This window comes from Dryobates pubescens, chromosome 2, assembly GCF_014839835.1.
Source record: "Dryobates pubescens isolate bDryPub1 chromosome 2, bDryPub1.pri, whole genome shotgun sequence".
Taxonomy (NCBI): Eukaryota; Metazoa; Chordata; class Aves; order Piciformes; family Picidae; genus Dryobates; species Dryobates pubescens.
In genome coordinates this window covers 39005484-39021383 of record NC_071613.1, presented here as the reverse complement: position 1 = coordinate 39021383, position 15900 = coordinate 39005484, and the positions used below count along the sequence as shown (strand labels likewise).

General features: G+C 55.0%; 1 protein-coding gene across 1 annotated transcript in view; it reads right to left on the bottom strand.

Moving 5' to 3' along the window:
* Positions 1–15900, bottom strand: part of TNS1 (tensin 1) — a 51950-nt gene that overhangs the window by 6507 nt on the left and 29543 nt on the right. Inside the window, exons 17-23 of the mRNA XM_054175773.1 lie at positions 10920–11098; positions 10548–10623; positions 7830–7922; positions 6995–7030; positions 3486–3660; positions 2042–2901; positions 615–701 (exon numbers count right to left, since the gene is read on the bottom strand). Of these exons, the coding sequence (XP_054031748.1) occupies positions 615–701; positions 2042–2901; positions 3486–3660; positions 6995–7030; positions 7830–7922; positions 10548–10623; positions 10920–11098 (1506 nt within the window). The remainder of the gene's footprint in view (positions 1–614; positions 702–2041; positions 2902–3485; positions 3661–6994; positions 7031–7829; positions 7923–10547; positions 10624–10919; positions 11099–15900) is intronic.

The window sequence follows — 15900 nt, the reverse complement described above, 5'->3', positions numbered from 1 at the left end:
TGAGAGCCAGTGTGCCCTCCCAAACCAGGTGTGGATCAGGATGGAGCACCTTGGTTCCATGGCCTCACAGCCAGGCATCACAATGTTACTGCTCTCCTTGCACATTTGGATGGGGGTCTTGAATGGGTCTGTGGCCAGACTGGGGCTCACCTCCCTCCCACCTCCACTGCCCTCGAATGGGCAGCCCAGAGCATCCATTCCCACCCAGCCCAGCTCGAGCAACCAAGCACTGGAAAACATAGACAGAGACCAAATGCTGGGACCTTGCACCTGAAGGCACCTTGACCTCTCCTTGCTCTCACCTAAAATGACTAAAATAAGAGATCACAGGATGACTGTGATCCTGTGGCCTCTTATTTTAGTCACATCTTCAAGACCTCTCTAAGCTGGTCTTCCTCCACCAAGGGAAAAGTCTGGGGAGCTTACATCATGCAAGCCAGAAGATAAGTTGGGAATCAATCCCCCTCTGCAATAGTCTGAGCATCCACAATCCAACTTCACTGCTAACTCAGTCCTTAAGGGATATCCTTGATAATCCCTGTGATCCCAGATATTTTCCAACTCCTGACCATGGCTCATTTGACATTAACCTTCATCCTGTGCCTTCTACCCACCCTGCTCCCTGGAGATCTCTGGTTTATACCAGTACTTGGAAGTGTCCTGGACAAACTTGACATTGGCACGAGTCTCAGGGCTGATGTCTGCAAGAAAAGGAAGGCAAGAAAAAAAGCTAAAAGATTCTGTATCAAAAACTCCATGTGAGTTTTTAGCAAATCTGCCTAAAGCATTAATACCTCCACCTCCCCCTACCCACAACACATTGCTTAAACCTCCATATCCAGGCAGAATGATCATCACCTGGAGCTTATGGGCATCTAAAGATAAATGCAAGTCCAAGGGTCCTTGAAGAAGGAGGAATTGGATGAACATCTTTGCCAAACAGACAGAGAAAAAATGGGAGCTCACCATTTAAAAGGGAGCTGGCTAGGTGAAATGGAAGCTATCAGAGGAAAAAGTTACGTCAAGAGGGCAGTGGGCAGATCCTCTGACTTCAGAGGACCTTTACCACTCTGATGTTCAAGATTTGGCCTGTCCATCATAAAAATAAATTCCTTATCTTTGCTGCATGTAGAGGAACTGGACAAGTCAACCTGGGAAGAGCAGCCCAAGCCTGACCCTGCCTCACTTAGTGCCCAGAATGGCACAGCCCCACTGGGAGGCAGTCCTCTGGCTGTGAAGCAAAGCAACAAGCACTTTGCTTGAGCAATGTTTCCATCCACCTGCTTTCCAAAACCAACCCAACAAACAACCCATAGAGCCAGATAGCATCTCTGCTGGAGACAAGTTATCAGCCCTCTGTAATCTGGTCACCTTTGGACAGGCAGGGGGCTCGCCCCCCTCCCCATCTCACTTGCTAATTGTTACATGATTTAATTGCTTATGCTTCCCTGGTGGGAAAGGTCCCCAGCCATGGCGAGTCACAGGGCTGGGGCGGGCGCCAGCGTGCTCACAAAGAGGTGCCTGCTTGTAAACAAAACTGGCCCAGCAGCCGGAGCCACTTCTGTCCCACAGCTTTATTCCCTTGGTCCTATCAGCCCAATCTTGGCGTCAATGAGGTGTCCTGTAACAGGAGCCAGCAAAGGCGCTCCAGGCACAGCAGCACCCGGGACACAGCAAACCATTTGAAACAAGGAAGCAGTGCCACGGCAGGGTCTTGGCAGGGTACAGCCTGCTGGGAACAGGGTTGGGAGGTCAGCGCATCCCCACAGCAGAGAAAAACCACCTCCGGGTGCTTTGATCTCCCGGTACACAACTCTGGGTGCTGCTTACGACGATTCCGCGTCGGTGCTTTTCCTGTTTGGATTTGCCAGAAAGCGCAGGAAATGGCCCCGAGTGCCGGTGGTGCCATCGGTTTGCAGATGCGCAGGAGGGGTAAACCAGGACACAGCTACAAGCCCTTCCCCACCAGACAGCGAGGAGAAAGAGAGAAGATCCCTAGGCGGAGGGGGGGTACGTTAGGACCTCTGAAGGCATCCCTTACCTGGCATGGAGAACTTGGAGAAGTCCGGCAGGGTGTGGGAGAATGTGACGGCACCCCCGCTGCTGGGGCTGGAGAGGGGCGAGGACACCTTACCATTGACAGTGGCATAGTTGGGGAGGCTGTTGGAGCGCTCCCCAGCCGACATCCGCCGCTTCTCAGGCAGCATGGGCTGTGGTGTGGGGCTACCCTGACGGTAGGCAGCCGAGTCTGGGGAGGAGGAATGCGGCGTGCTTGTGCCGGGGTAGTAAGCCGGCGAGACTGGGAAGGACGGCGTGGAGGGAGGCTGGTAGCCGGAGGAGCTGCTCTGCCGAGACACCGTTGGGCGCCTCTCCTCTGGGCTGGAGTATCCATACAGGGGGCTGCCAGGCGGGAGAGCTGCTGCAGCTTGATGCCTGGCCAGGCTGGGGCTTCCAGGTGGGGCCACCAGGTTGCCATGGACTGCCACTGCATGTCTGCCCATCCCAGGGCTGCCAGGAGCACTGCTCATACTGGGGTTGACAGCCCTTCGCCCAAAGCCAGGGCTGGGTGGTGTCGGTGTGTTGGTAGCCACTGTCCGATGCAGGGTGCGGGGGCTGCCCGGTACAACGTGGGCCCCCACACTGCCGTGAGGTTGCGGCCGAGCCTGGGTGTCTGGCTGGAGGGCAGCACGGCCATCAGGGTAGTCAGGGCTGGTGTATGCTGAGCCTGGGACGCCACCTTGGACCATTGCAAAAGAGGATGGAGACGAGTTTTGATAGCTGCTGTGAGTAGAAGGCATCTGCGAGCTGACAGGCGACCGGTAAACAAGCTCAGACGAGGCGTGGGGAGGTGTAACTGTGCCATGGGGGCTGCCCTCTGATGGGTAGCTGCGGAGGGAGGCCCTGAGGAGAGATGAGGATAAGGAGGATTCAGCTCCACCGTTTGTTCCTGCTGATGGCTGGTACCCTCCTTTGAGTGGCTCACAGGGAAACTGAGGCACAGCTGCTTGGTTGCTAAAGACAATGGTGGGATGGGTCCTGCCAGCTGCAGAAAAGCAGCTACAGGCAGCTTTAGGTCCATTATGCATCCAAGTTCCCTCTAAAAATATGATCTTCTGGGAGAGAGAGCCTTTTCCAGCTCCTCTCCCAGCAGGACATATCATGGGCAAGGTAGAGAGGGGACATGGGGGATCAGTGCTCAGCCTAATCCAGGGCTAGGGGGTAGCAAAACCCCATCCCTCCTCCCACCCCAGGGGACAGGTTTCCAGCAAGACACTGATGAGACCCTGTGACCACCAAGTTACAATCAGTGACCCAGCTTTGTATCCTTGAGGCTGTGAGCCACACGGTTGTCTGGGACCCCTAAATCCTGCATGAAGAGACAGCAGCCCTTGTAAAGGCAGTCTCAATGTGGGAGCAAGCCTGGGCACCGGGCAGGATTCAGCCCTGACCCCACCAGCCCCCAGGACCTGCACCCACTGCCTTACCCATCCACGCTATGAATGGGACTGCTGGTGGAGATGGGGCTGGGGGTGTTGAAGGAGTTGGTGAAAGTGCCATTCCTTGTGGGCACCTCTGGGCCTCCGGGATGGGTAGTGGGTAGGGTTCCTCCTCTGCCTGTTGTGGCCGTGCGGGCCACAGACTCGACATAGCTCCTGGGCTCTGTGACAAAAGAGAAGAGGAAATGCACAAGTCCATAGCTTGCACAGGAGGAGGGCCACACCCTTCCCAGTGTCCCCATTTCAGCCAATGAAGGTGCTTGGGCTGAGCTCCTCCAGCTACACACTTCCCACATCATTCTTTGCCCAGGGGGTGTGCAAAACCACATCTGGCTCATCTGGGCCCTTAGGTTGCTCCAACAGATGTCGAAGATCTCAGCCAGGGCACAGGGGGGTGGACGTGACCACCACTTGCCCCAGAGGGACCGTAATACACAGGACCATGGCCCCTTCCAATGCCACAGCTCCTCCGCCCTGCTCTGAGTCAGTGTCCTTCCCCACCCGGGATGCCACACAGCACACGTCGTGTTCCCTGCTCATCCTCAGCCCCTAAAAATAGAGCCAGAGACTCTGCCCAGCTGCGCTGACTCATGTGGGACTGATGACGATGTCCTTTGGTCCCTGCCCTGCATGGCCCACCACTGCCAGCCATCCCCAGAAGCAGACCAGAGAGCAGCTCTAGTTATTTCCACTGCAGCATCCAACACTCTCACACTCTCAGTTTGCCTCGAAACCAGAGCTCACAAGCACAACCAGAAAGAGCAGTTTTCCTTTGGAGCTGCCGAGCTGTTTCATGCCAGGAGCATCAGGCTAGGCTGGCCATCTCCAGCAGCAGCAGCCATCAGACCCAGCCTTCCCTTTCCCTACTGCTTCTTGCGCCATCCAGGCTGCTCCTCATCCCTACCACCTCCCCGCTACCAAAGAGGCACTGGAGGAAGGGGCTGCACCTTCAGCCCCATCTGCCCCACAGCTGTGTTACACCTCAGCTGGTAATTGCCACTAACTGCCTCTATGCTTGGGCACAACACCCCACAGGAGACCTGATGGCGTCAAACTCTCTGGGTTGGGCATCCTTGCAGGTCTCCGGCTCCAGGCTGGCTGTGCCCAAGGCAGTTCCACAATAGTAATTAGCATGACAAACATTATTAGTCGTAACAGCCAGGCTCCAGCTAAGCCTGCTGGCCGACCAGCAACACCAATGCACAGCTCCATGTTCAGTGCTGGAGGGGAAGGATTGAAAAGAAGACTTGTCACAGGTCTCCCCACAGCATCTCTATACCCCATCCACCTGCAGACAGGGGAGGAGGAGTCCATCTCTTGGCCTGATCTCCCTGCCCATCCCTGCTCAACCATCCTAGGAAAGACCTGAGCCAAAACCAAGACAGAGGACCTCAACACAAGCATCTGAGGCAGGACATGTGGCTCTGAGTGATGGGGACGAGGCACTGCTCAGGAGGGCACCCAGGGCAGCTGCAAGAAACTCCTTGCAGCTTAGGTAATTAAATTAATTTCACAGCTACTTACTTCCCCCTCCCAGTTCCCCACTCCAACTAAAATTAGCCAGACAGTACATATGAGTCAGCCTGCAAGAGGTTAAGACCAAATGCCTTCAAAAATGCCAGCCCCTCCTGCAAAGATGGGAGCTGAAGCGAGGCAGCAGCCAGGACTTGGGGAGGGGGCACAGCACATGTGCTGCAGTGAGGTGTGTGACCACTTGGTTCAATACAGGGAGAACAGGAGAAAGAAAGAAATAAAAAAGCCCTAGACATTTCAGGCAGGATTCTTTCAGGTTGAAAAATCTGATTTTGCCTCCTGGTGTTTTCTTGGAAGAGGTTCCAGAAACTGGAAAATGGTGGGAGCACAAAAAGGCTGTGAGTCACCAGGGAGGTGAGCAGTTGTTTGGGAATCCCAAAGCAGAGCAGGGCTGTGCTTTGGATAGAAATTCCCAGCACTGTGACTGTACCAGGCTGTTTTAAAAACTTCTTGGGAGGTGGCAGCCAGGCCCCGAGCTCCTGCTCTGACAGAGTATCCCCCAAGCCCCAGGCACAGCCCAGCCACGTGGAGAGCTTGGAGAGCCAGGGATCCTCATGCAGAGTGCAGCTGGGTGCAGAGGGTGCTACACCACAGCTGTAAACCAGAACACTGGTCCCTTCTCAGGGCTGAAGATTCAACCCCCACAAAAACCATCACGTTATCCAAGAGGATGAAGCAGGGAAAGAGGTTGTTGGTGGCCACTAAGCCTGGCCACACAGGGTCACCTGACATCTTTGCTCTGGGTCAACCATCATGCAAGTGGCTGGTGTGCCACAGGAACAGAAAATTAGTGCAGCTTTAGTTCCTCAGGGTTTGGTAGGAAGGAAAAGAGAGGCAATTGTTTGGGTCTGTGGAGGCTTAAAGCTGGACAGAAACAGTAAAGCCAGGGAGGACTTAGGAGGGAAACGCCTGATTTTAAGCCAGTTTTTCTTCCTCTAATATACTGAAGAACCATAGCTGAAAAACCAGCTTTGGAAGCAGAACATTTTCTTCAAGCAAACACTTTCTCCAGTATATTACACAATGTTCATGTTCAGGGTACGTGCACTTTGAGGAACTCCCAGGGAGAAATGCTGATGGTTTCCAGGCCCACAAGAAGCCCTGCAAACTCTCCAAGAAGAAACATCCTCTCCTCAAAACTTATCTTGAACACATAGCTCTCCATCCTGGCCTTGAGGATCCAAAGTTTCATTAAACAAGAAAGCAAAGCCACCCAACAGCCTTTAGATGGGAGGCAGCACTCAGGGAATCACAGCCCCTGCTTGAAGCCTCTGCTCCCTCAGGAGACCCAGAGACGCAGTGCCCTCTCCATCAGCACAGACACTCTGGAGCTGACATCCCAGCTCAGCCCCATCCATATCATCCTCAGAGAGGCTCATCCCAGGAAGAAGAGTGGGGGGGGGGGGAATTTGGGCAGGCTCCCAGTCAGTGGAGGACGTGCACCAGCTGCCGCCACTGTGCTGCTGCCCAGCTGACTAAGCCAGCAGCCTGTCGGTGGCCTCTGTGCCTGCTGATCTTTTGTACTGCACTTTGGTTTATTTTCGCTCAGAACAGCAGCAGCAAAGCCAGAAGAGGAGGGCAGGAGCCCAAAGCCGGGGCTGATGCTCCCAGCCCCCCATCAGGCTCACCCAAAGCTGCACACAGCATGCCTACATCTCTGGTGTGCCATGGGTGAGAATGCCACACACCAACAAATTGTTCTCAGCCCCCATGGATAATTGCCACCCAATGTAACAGACCTCCAGGTCCAATTTGGACATTGAGGAATTCAGTCACAACACAAGGCACAATGTTCCCATCCTCAAAAGGGAGCAAGGACAGGCAGGACTCAGGCTCCTAGAGCCCTGGAGGCCAATGCAAGGGAAGGCTGCTGGCTCAGAAAGCCAGAGCCTGCTCTAAACAATGGTTCTGACAGTGGGGATGAGCAGGGGAGAGACAGACAGAGAAAGAAAAGCCTTTCTTACCTTCTTCAGAGTCACCACCTGCCTCCCCTTCTAGCTCTGAGATGCAGGGACAGGGGAGCAACAGAATTGGGAAGAGGAGGAAGGCGGCAGGTGTGAGACAGAAAGGAAGAGAAATTAGTTAAGCAGCTTTGCCTTGCTCAGGCAGGGGCACACAGCCTCAGACACACACCTATGGTCCACCTTGGCATCCCAAAAATGAAGTTCAAAATCAAGGAGGCTGGTTTCAGACAGGGAAGAGGGAATAGCCCAGCAGGAAGCCACGACAGAAGTGTCAGCTCACCCTTCGGGGCAGAGCAAGGAGGGTCCTGCCCCTGAGGCTCATCCAGACCATCCCCCCTGCAGGGCTCAGCTGGGTTTTGGGGAAGTTATACTCAGCCCTGGGATGGCCCAGAAAGGGGCCCAGGGTGCTGAGGACCAGTGAGGTCTGTTTTGGCTGGCTGCTCTGGGATGTGTCCTCAGAACAGCAGGGCCTTTGCACCCAAAGACAGCTCTGCAGAATGGAGAGGGCTATGGATACTGTCCCAGCTGACAGGCTCAGCTCCTGCAGAGCAAATCTTCTCCAGCTGTGCTGGGGAGGAGAAGGGGTGAAGGGAGTGAAGGCAGGAAGAATAAGGAGCTGGCCACAGGGCAGGACCGTGGGGTTTTCCAGCCTCTATCATCGAAGACCCTGCTGGGCTGAGCCCTGCAAGGGCAGCACGAACATCCCCACATCCTCACACACCAGACCCCAGAAGAGAGGCAGAAGTGCCTTTTCCAGACAGAGGACCCTTCCATGGGTACCTTCGTGGATGCTCCCTACTCAAAAACCACCTGCAGCCCCTGTGTGCTCACTCACCTCCCACTGGATGCAGAAGGATCTCAGCTGGGTTGTGGGGTTTCAGTCCCAGTGCTGACAGTGGGGTCTTGGCCAGGCCGGGCGGAGAACGCACTGTCGGCACAGGGAACACAGAAGCATTAGCGCAAAGGCAGGAGGTGAAGAAAGGTTGGAGCTGCTGCTGCCCAAGGGCTCAGAGCCCCCATGATCCATCCCACCTACCAGCTGCTATAGGGGCTGCTGGGAAGAGGAGATGCTCATAAGAGCAACACCCTGGGGAAGGGCACCAATCCCTCTATGTTTGAGAGGACAAAGGGCAGGAAGTACATGGGAACAGGTTGCCCAAAGAGGTGGTAGAAGCCCCATCCCTGGAAGTTTTTAAGGCCAAGCTGAATGTGGCTCTGGGCAACCTGATCTAATGGAAAGTGTTTCTGTCCATGTCAGAGGGGTTGGAACTAGATGATACTTGAGGTCTCTTCCAACCCTGACAATTCAGTGATTCTGTGAACAAGCAGATTGTACCATCACAAGGCCATTCCCACCACAGCAGGCCCAGACTCCACCTCCCAGCACTCTCCCCATAAGAGAATGGTCCCACTATAGGAATGAAGCCTCCTTCATTGCCCCTGTGTGAGCAGCCATCCCCCCAGACCAGCTCTCACCCTCTGCTGATCCCCAAATCTGGCTGACCTGGGACTGGGCTGCCCCAGAGCAGCTCATGAGCCCCACAAAAGGCATAGTGGAACTGCCAAATAAAAATCCTGCCCTCCAGACCAGCTCAATGGGCAGGTGAGGATGTTCACGTACAGCATGTTCCCCAAGGGGTGGCAATGTAAACGAGGTCTGTACCTCTGGGCCCATGTGTACATACCAGGAGAGGCTGCATATGTACATATGGCTGTGGCATGGACTCACTGGCAGCGCAGGGTGACAGGTTTCATGGGGCAGGGTGGACCTCCCTGAGCCAACTGTGCCTCCTCTCCTCTACTGCTCCCAGGTTTGACCCATCTCCCCAATGCTACATTTCCCTGAGTGTCGCCTTCAGGTCCCATCTCCAGCATGAGGGACCAGAAGGCACATTGCTTCATCAGCTCTTGAACATCCCTGACTGGTGGTGAGGACACGGGGTCTACAGCGAGGCTGGGAGGCAGACGGCGGTGGGAGATTTGGAGGAAAGCCAGACCCTCACCACAAGGCCAGATACCCCCAGCAGCCTGGGGCTGGAGCAGCTGAGCAGCCAAGTCCCCGGGAAACGAAGACAGCAACACCTTCCCTGGCAGGTGTTTGCTTTCCCTAGATCAGGTCAGCTGCGAGGCACAGTGATAGCTTGAAGGCAGCTTGATGTTAGCTTGATGTTGTGCATCTGTTGGCTGACAGCAGGGTCCTCCAGGGGCCAAGAATTCCCCCAGCACTGTCATCTCCCCATGGAGGGGAATCACTCCTGTATCTCCCCGGGGGGCACTTTGGCAAAGCATGAAAGCTGCAGCTTCAAACTTCCCAGGCCTCCCCAGCTACCATTGGATAAGAAGCATTGCTTCCAAGCCACATCCCCAGCTGGGCTGTTCCTGTCACCTCTGTAAGTGACTCATCCCCAAAACAAGTCACTGTCTCACTGCCAAGGAGCTGATGACCCCCATCCAGGGCCAAGCTCTCTGGTTCCTCAGAACAACAGGGCCATTTCCGAGCTGCCAAACACCCCCGGGATGCTCCCACACTCCGGTCAATGCATCCCATAAGCTAGGGCTCAGCCGTCAGTGGGTTACAGGGGAGGAACAGCAACAGCACAGGGAGAAAGGCTCAACCCCCATGGACCGAGCTATGGAAGTCAGGGGACAACTCCACTGAGATTCAGGATGTGACATTAGAGGGGGTTGCACCCAGCCTGGGCATCCTCAGCCCTGGACCATCCCTCAGTATTCAGACTACAAAAGTGTTTGAGGGTGGGAGGCGCTGCTGTATTGTTGATGGGTTTCCCAGGTGACTGACTGCTCCATTGCACTGGTCCAGTCCCAGTCCTGCTGGGTCAATGTGAGGCTGCTCACTGGGGTTCATTGCTGCCACCAGTCACACAAACCTGGTCCACACAAACCCACAGTGACTGCCAAGTCAGAGTTAGTCAGAAAGGAGTCATGCTGTGCCAGAAGAACAGAGACAGGTGTCATGCAAAGGGCTAGCATCTTCCATCCTTTTTCCCTTCCTGTACTGGAAATAGTGAGTAAGAAGCAGCACAGCACTGGGGTCTGCCCCGAGTTCCCTCCCGGTCTTAAGTCCCTCCTAGTTTGCCCTTGCTTGCCTACTGCTCCAGCCTCATTACCCTTCTTGTCATGCTGGTATGAAATATGGGGAGGTGCAGGACTGGAATGAGATGAAAGGATGCTATCTTTCAGACTCTGCCTCTCTCCTTATCCCACCTAGAGATCCCATCCAAGAAACACCCCAATGAGTGCAGGGTGGAAAAAGGATGACAGAAAGGTACTGAACATGGGGTGCAGAGGGCAGTGGGATGGTAATGGCAGTGTGGAGTGGTGGGATGCAGAGAAGAGCAGAATAGAGATAAAGAGTGAGTAACATGGCAGTGGGTGTCTGGAGCCCGGAGCTGTCTGACCTTTAGTGAATTTCTGGCTTGTCAAGAGCCACCCACCAAGCCCCTCCGCCTCCCAGAGCTGTAGGACTTACTGGGGTTGGAGTAAGGGGTTTGTGGTGAGACGGGGAAGGCCGGGATGGGGGGAGAAATCTCACCGCCACTGGAGGGTGGGCTGGTGGGGGAAGCACCCTCCATCTCTTCAAAGGCTTCCTTGTAGCTGTGGAGGTGAGGCTAGGGAAAGCAGGAGAAATGGTTAGTTCCATCCCTGTTATGGGCACAAACTTCCAGGACACCCCAAGAGGGAGCAGAGGGTACAAAGGGAAGGTTTTCACATCCCCCCTGTTAACCACCACCATAAAAAACATGACTGACCCCCAACCCTCCAGGATCCTGCGGATGCTAAAAGCCTCATACCCCCCCCAAGCCTTCTCCCTCCCTGGAGGTGAGTGCTTCTGGTCAACCACCTCTCACCCAAGCAGCATTCCCCATCCCACCCCAAGCACCACTCCCCACTGCACCCAGCACACCTCTTTGGGCCTCCCTCCAGGGTTGGCTGCGATGGTGCTGACCACCTCAGGTGAGAGGACAGTGGGGCTGCGGGGCGAGCTGGGCTCCGGCGAGCTCTTCTCATAGTGGCTATCACTGGGGGTCCGTTTACGGGCAGGGAAAGCGCTCTCCTCCGGGGACTTCTCCCTGGACTGAACCCCTGTGGGGCAAGCACAGGATGGAGAGGTGAGTGAGGAGCTGCTAGCTGAGATGGAGACCAGTAGTAGATGGTCCAGAGCTCATGTGCCTCCCCAGGGCATCGTGCCAGAGAGGGGACTCTGCCCAGCAGAGATGGCAGCTTCAGCACTCACCTGCGTCTAATCCCCAGAGCAGTACCACCAGTTTCGAGCTACAGCAGGTACACCCTATAGCAGTGACTCAGGAACAAGCAATAAAGCAAGGCAGGGTTGTGGCTAGTGGCTGAATATCCTCACCAGCCCTCCCAAGCACCATGAGACTTGGGTTTAGGGACACCACTGCCTAGGTGGTGCAAGGGGCACCCATGAACAGCCCAGCCAGCCCCAGAGAGCAGGAAGGGATCAGGACCTCCCAAAAGCCTCATGGTGGGAAAGGGCTGAATCTCCCAGCACTGTGACAGCTACGTTCAGCAGCCACGTTCTGCTGCATCTCCCACAAACAGATGTGGGTTCAATCACAGCAGTGGAAAAAGCCTGGTTTTGAGAGTCCCCAAGGTAGAGGGAGCACCAAGTCAGAAAGACCCCAACAGAGGGATGTTGCAGGGAACCCAAACAAACCATTGTTATCTCCTGTCCCCAGCACAAAGCTTTCCCAAAAGGGGAAATTGGCATCTCTTCTCCATTTCTCCCCCCAAATCTCAAGTCACCAGTGCTCACAGCCTGGGGTAAAGAAGGGAATGATCAAGTCACCACAGAAGAATGGGTTTCTCCAGGCTGTCAGGGTCTGGCAATCCCCATGAGCTGAGATAAACCCCAGGAACGGGGACTAAGCCAGCACAAGGCAGGAGGGTTTGGAGGTGCAGGGATGAGAGGTGTGACTCCAACTCCCATCACCTACTGGGGCCAAAACACACTTTCTGCCCCATGTCGCCTGACAAATAGGTTAATTAGGGCTAGGGGTGATGGTGCCAGGTTCAGAGCAGGGGAACCATGCAGAACATCACAGTCACAGCTGAAACCCCTTCAGGACTCCTGCTCCTCCCTGGGACCCACTTTTTGTGCAGAGCTGGGGAGCACTCACACTCCCTTTGGCCACCACATTGGGGGAAAGGAAAACAAAAAAAAAAGAAGAGAAAGGAGAGAAGAAAAAAAAACTAAAAAGAGGCCAGAACCATGCTCCAGGAAATGCACTTTTCAAACACCAACTCCTTTCCCACGGGCTGGCGGAGGAAAACCAGCCATCAGCTGCTTCCCCTCGCTCCCCAAGGCTCGGCGAGAGACCCACGCCTCACGCCTGCCGACCTCCCCTCTTCACCGCTCCGACACCCGCACCAGAGCTCTCTTGGCCCTGGGCAAAGGGCTGAAAGCACGGGAGGGAGGAAGGGAAGGAGGTGGCCTGGGTGCATTTCTAAATAATCAGCCCAGTGAACGGCAACAACAATAAAATCGTGGCTCGGAGGGGAGAGGCGGCCGGGCTGCGAGGCGGGGGACGCGAGCCAACGGGGCCGGCTCCAGCCGCGGAGGCGGCCTGGAAAATTCCACTAAGAGCAGCTTTGAAACATAACTCCCGATCCCTTCTGCAGGTGCTCACAGGCGTGGGGGACGGCCATTAGAAAGGGCTGTGGAGGGAACAAGGGGACGGAGAGGGTGCCTGCAAAGCCTTCCTGCAGGCACGCATAGCATCGTGTAGGGCCACCTTGTACCGTTTGCCCTGCTCTTCAGGGGAATGAAACACTTCAGGCAGAAACAAGATGTTGGGCAAAAATAAAGCAAACTCTCATATTTTCTTTTTGTCTTTCCACTTTGTGCATTTTAGGATGTCCTGCACGGTACATGAGCATCACCAGGAACATCCCTTGGCCCATCCCAAAGTGAGATGCAGCAACCAAACACTGGGGAGGAGCAGGGGCTAGCTCCTCCAGTCCTGCACGCCTGCCTTGCTTTGCGTTTTCCATTTGGGAAGTACAAACAGCAGCTTGCTGGAGCCCAGCTATCAGTGCACACCACACATCTGCAGTGTGGGACCCACTCTCTCCACCCCCGGGACTGCACATCACCCAGCCACAAGGTGCTGGATCTTGGCCCTTTGGGACACCCAGGAGCTCACCAGGTTTTGGCTGCTCCACTCCCGACAGAACATGGCTGGGGCCGCAGGGAGGGGAAGAGAGGGGAAAAAAGGGACTCATTGTTCAGGGGTGGAGAGTGGGAAACTTCATGGGCTGCCTGGAGCAAAAGCCTGGAGGAAACTCGGCTCTGATCACGGCTCCCCCGACCCCTTGGGTGATTTATGGGCTGGAAACTATGCTTGGAAAACAAACTCTCCTTTCCCCCATTCATTGTGCCCCCTTGGCAGAGGAACAGCCTGCCTTTGCCACAGTACCACTGCTGGCCCTCCAAGGTTGCCCTGCATGGCTGCCGGAGGGGGTGTTCCCCATCACGAAGGGAACAGCACCCTGCTCCCCACCTTTACCCCCACCACCTCTGGCACTACCACCCCTTCTGCTGCCTATTTAACTCCTTAACCTGGCAGCAACCCTCTCCCAGCAAGTCTAATAGTCAGGGGAAGGAAAGAGAAGGGTTTTTATCTCAGGTGGTTTTGTGGCTGGGGAGACAAGTTTCTGGGCCAAACCAGGAGGAAGATGCTTTTGGGCATGAGATGCTGGAGCTACTGCCAGGCAAGAGCCAGGCAATGCTCCACAGTGGAGAGGAGAAGGCAAAACTGCATCCCATGGCCCTCAAGATGTTGGACTCAGCAGCTGAAGCCACATAGAGACAACAATGCCCAGGGAAAAGAGAGATGCAAAGTCACTCCCTGCCTGCATGAGGAACAGGAGCAGACATTGCCCTGTACCACTCTTCACCAGAGACAAACTCAACCCATCCCACTGGTCACAGACACATCTTCTGCTCCCCTCCTCCCAGGGCACTTCATTGATGTGGCCATCCACGTTTCACCCAAAAATGAGTACAGCCAGGAGCTTTCCATCATCTGCAGAGAGACCAATGGGAAAAAGCCCTTGGACTGAGGCAGATGAGACCCTGCCAGGATGAGAAGTGGCTAAACCAGGGGTCTGTAGAGCTGTACCCCAGCCCTTGCCTCCTCAGGGGGTAAGCCATGGCCAGGGGGTGATGGAGCAAGGGTCCAGATCTGGCCCAGCAACAAAATCCTGTAACCAGGAGTTTCACCATCATCACAGGAGGTGAGAAGGTGAAGGGGGCTCCTGAGCATTGCCCTTGTGAGAAAGGGGCTCAAGCCTGCATTGGGAGAGTGTCTTGAGCTTCCCTGCATCACACATCCATGCAACACACAGAGCATTCAGCATGCAGGGACAGGGGAAGAAGAAGGGATGAGAGGGAAGGAAGGAGAAAAGAGAAGGGAAATGGAAGGAAGGGTAAGAAGGGAGAAGAGGGATGGAAGAAGGATGGTTGAAAAAAGGATGGAGGACAAAGGAAGAGGTAGGTGAAATGAACAAACCAGAGGAGAAGGATCGTTGCTGGTTCAGAGGACGGGGAACTTTGGTGCTCTTGTTGAGTTCCCTGAGCCTGGCGTTGTACTCTGCCAGTGTACCAGGATGGGGAGTGTAAGGGAGGTGAGAGGTCACACAGGACAAACACAGTGCCCCATAGGGAGAGGAAGGGGCAAGACAGGACGAATGTCACAAGATACAATAGGAAGACAGAAAGAGAAAACAAAAGAAAATATTAGATGGGCTTCAACACACAGAGTCCTAGGAAGCTCAGACTCATCTTGGAACTGCTTTCCTTTCCCCCAAACTGCCTGTCTCCAAGCACTGCTTAAACCCATGGGGAAACCAACAGTGGCTTTGAGTACATGTGCACTGCCATAAATGCCCATGACCGTCTCCTTCAGGATGGCACCATGCAGGTCTCCTCAATCATAGGACACCCAAGGCTGAGACAAGAAGGGATGACCCTAGATGCATTGCTGGGAGATGATGAGGACTTGAAGAACTGCAGGATTGGCTCCTCCTCTGGGGACAGCAGCACTGCCCTGTCCTATCTCTTCCACTCCAGTGGGAAGCAGGAAGAGCAGTGCTTCCCTGCTGGGAATGGAGGAGGTGTGAGATGCTCCTCGTAGCTGTGCTGGGATGCACAGGCAATTTATAGCAGTGGGGAATGTAAACAAACCCATCCGTGCCCCACCATCCCCTTTGGCTGTCCCCTCCCAGCACTGGCTTCAGGACACCTCGTTCCTGCCGGAGGTCAGGCTGCCTGCAAGCACTGTCCCTGTCAGAGCACAGACATCCAGGCTCCTTCAGGGACATGTGGCCACAGGCTGGAGGCCATCCTTGGGACACCTCTCCTCTTCTGGAAGCCCAGCGGCTGCAGGGGAATGAGAATGACCCCAGTCCAGCCTTGAGAACCTGACCCCATGGTTGCAGGGAATGGATTTTTTCGTAGACACCATTCTACATCCATTTCCCACCCACTACAAATACTGCTCCTTCTCTCCTGAGGGCTCCCCTCCTTTCCACTTCATTTCCTCCACTCCATAGTTGGGAGGGAGGATTTGCTCCATATAATATTCAGTCCAGACATGCAGCACAGTTTGGGCATCCGTGTGTCCTTGAGTTTGTTCAAGCCCTGGGTCTCTCTGTGGATCTGGCCTGGAACTCTGAGGTTCAGTTCAGGTGGATGTACACCACCTCCAACACCTCTGTCACCCACCCTTGCCCCATTCCTGCTGCTGGCACCCCTCCTGCCCTCCGCCCTGGTGCTGCAGTGACTCAGCCTCTATGCCTGGGAGGTTAATGCTGTTGGATTTTTCCAGTCAAGCCCTTTCCCCCTCCCTCTAATGCCGGGC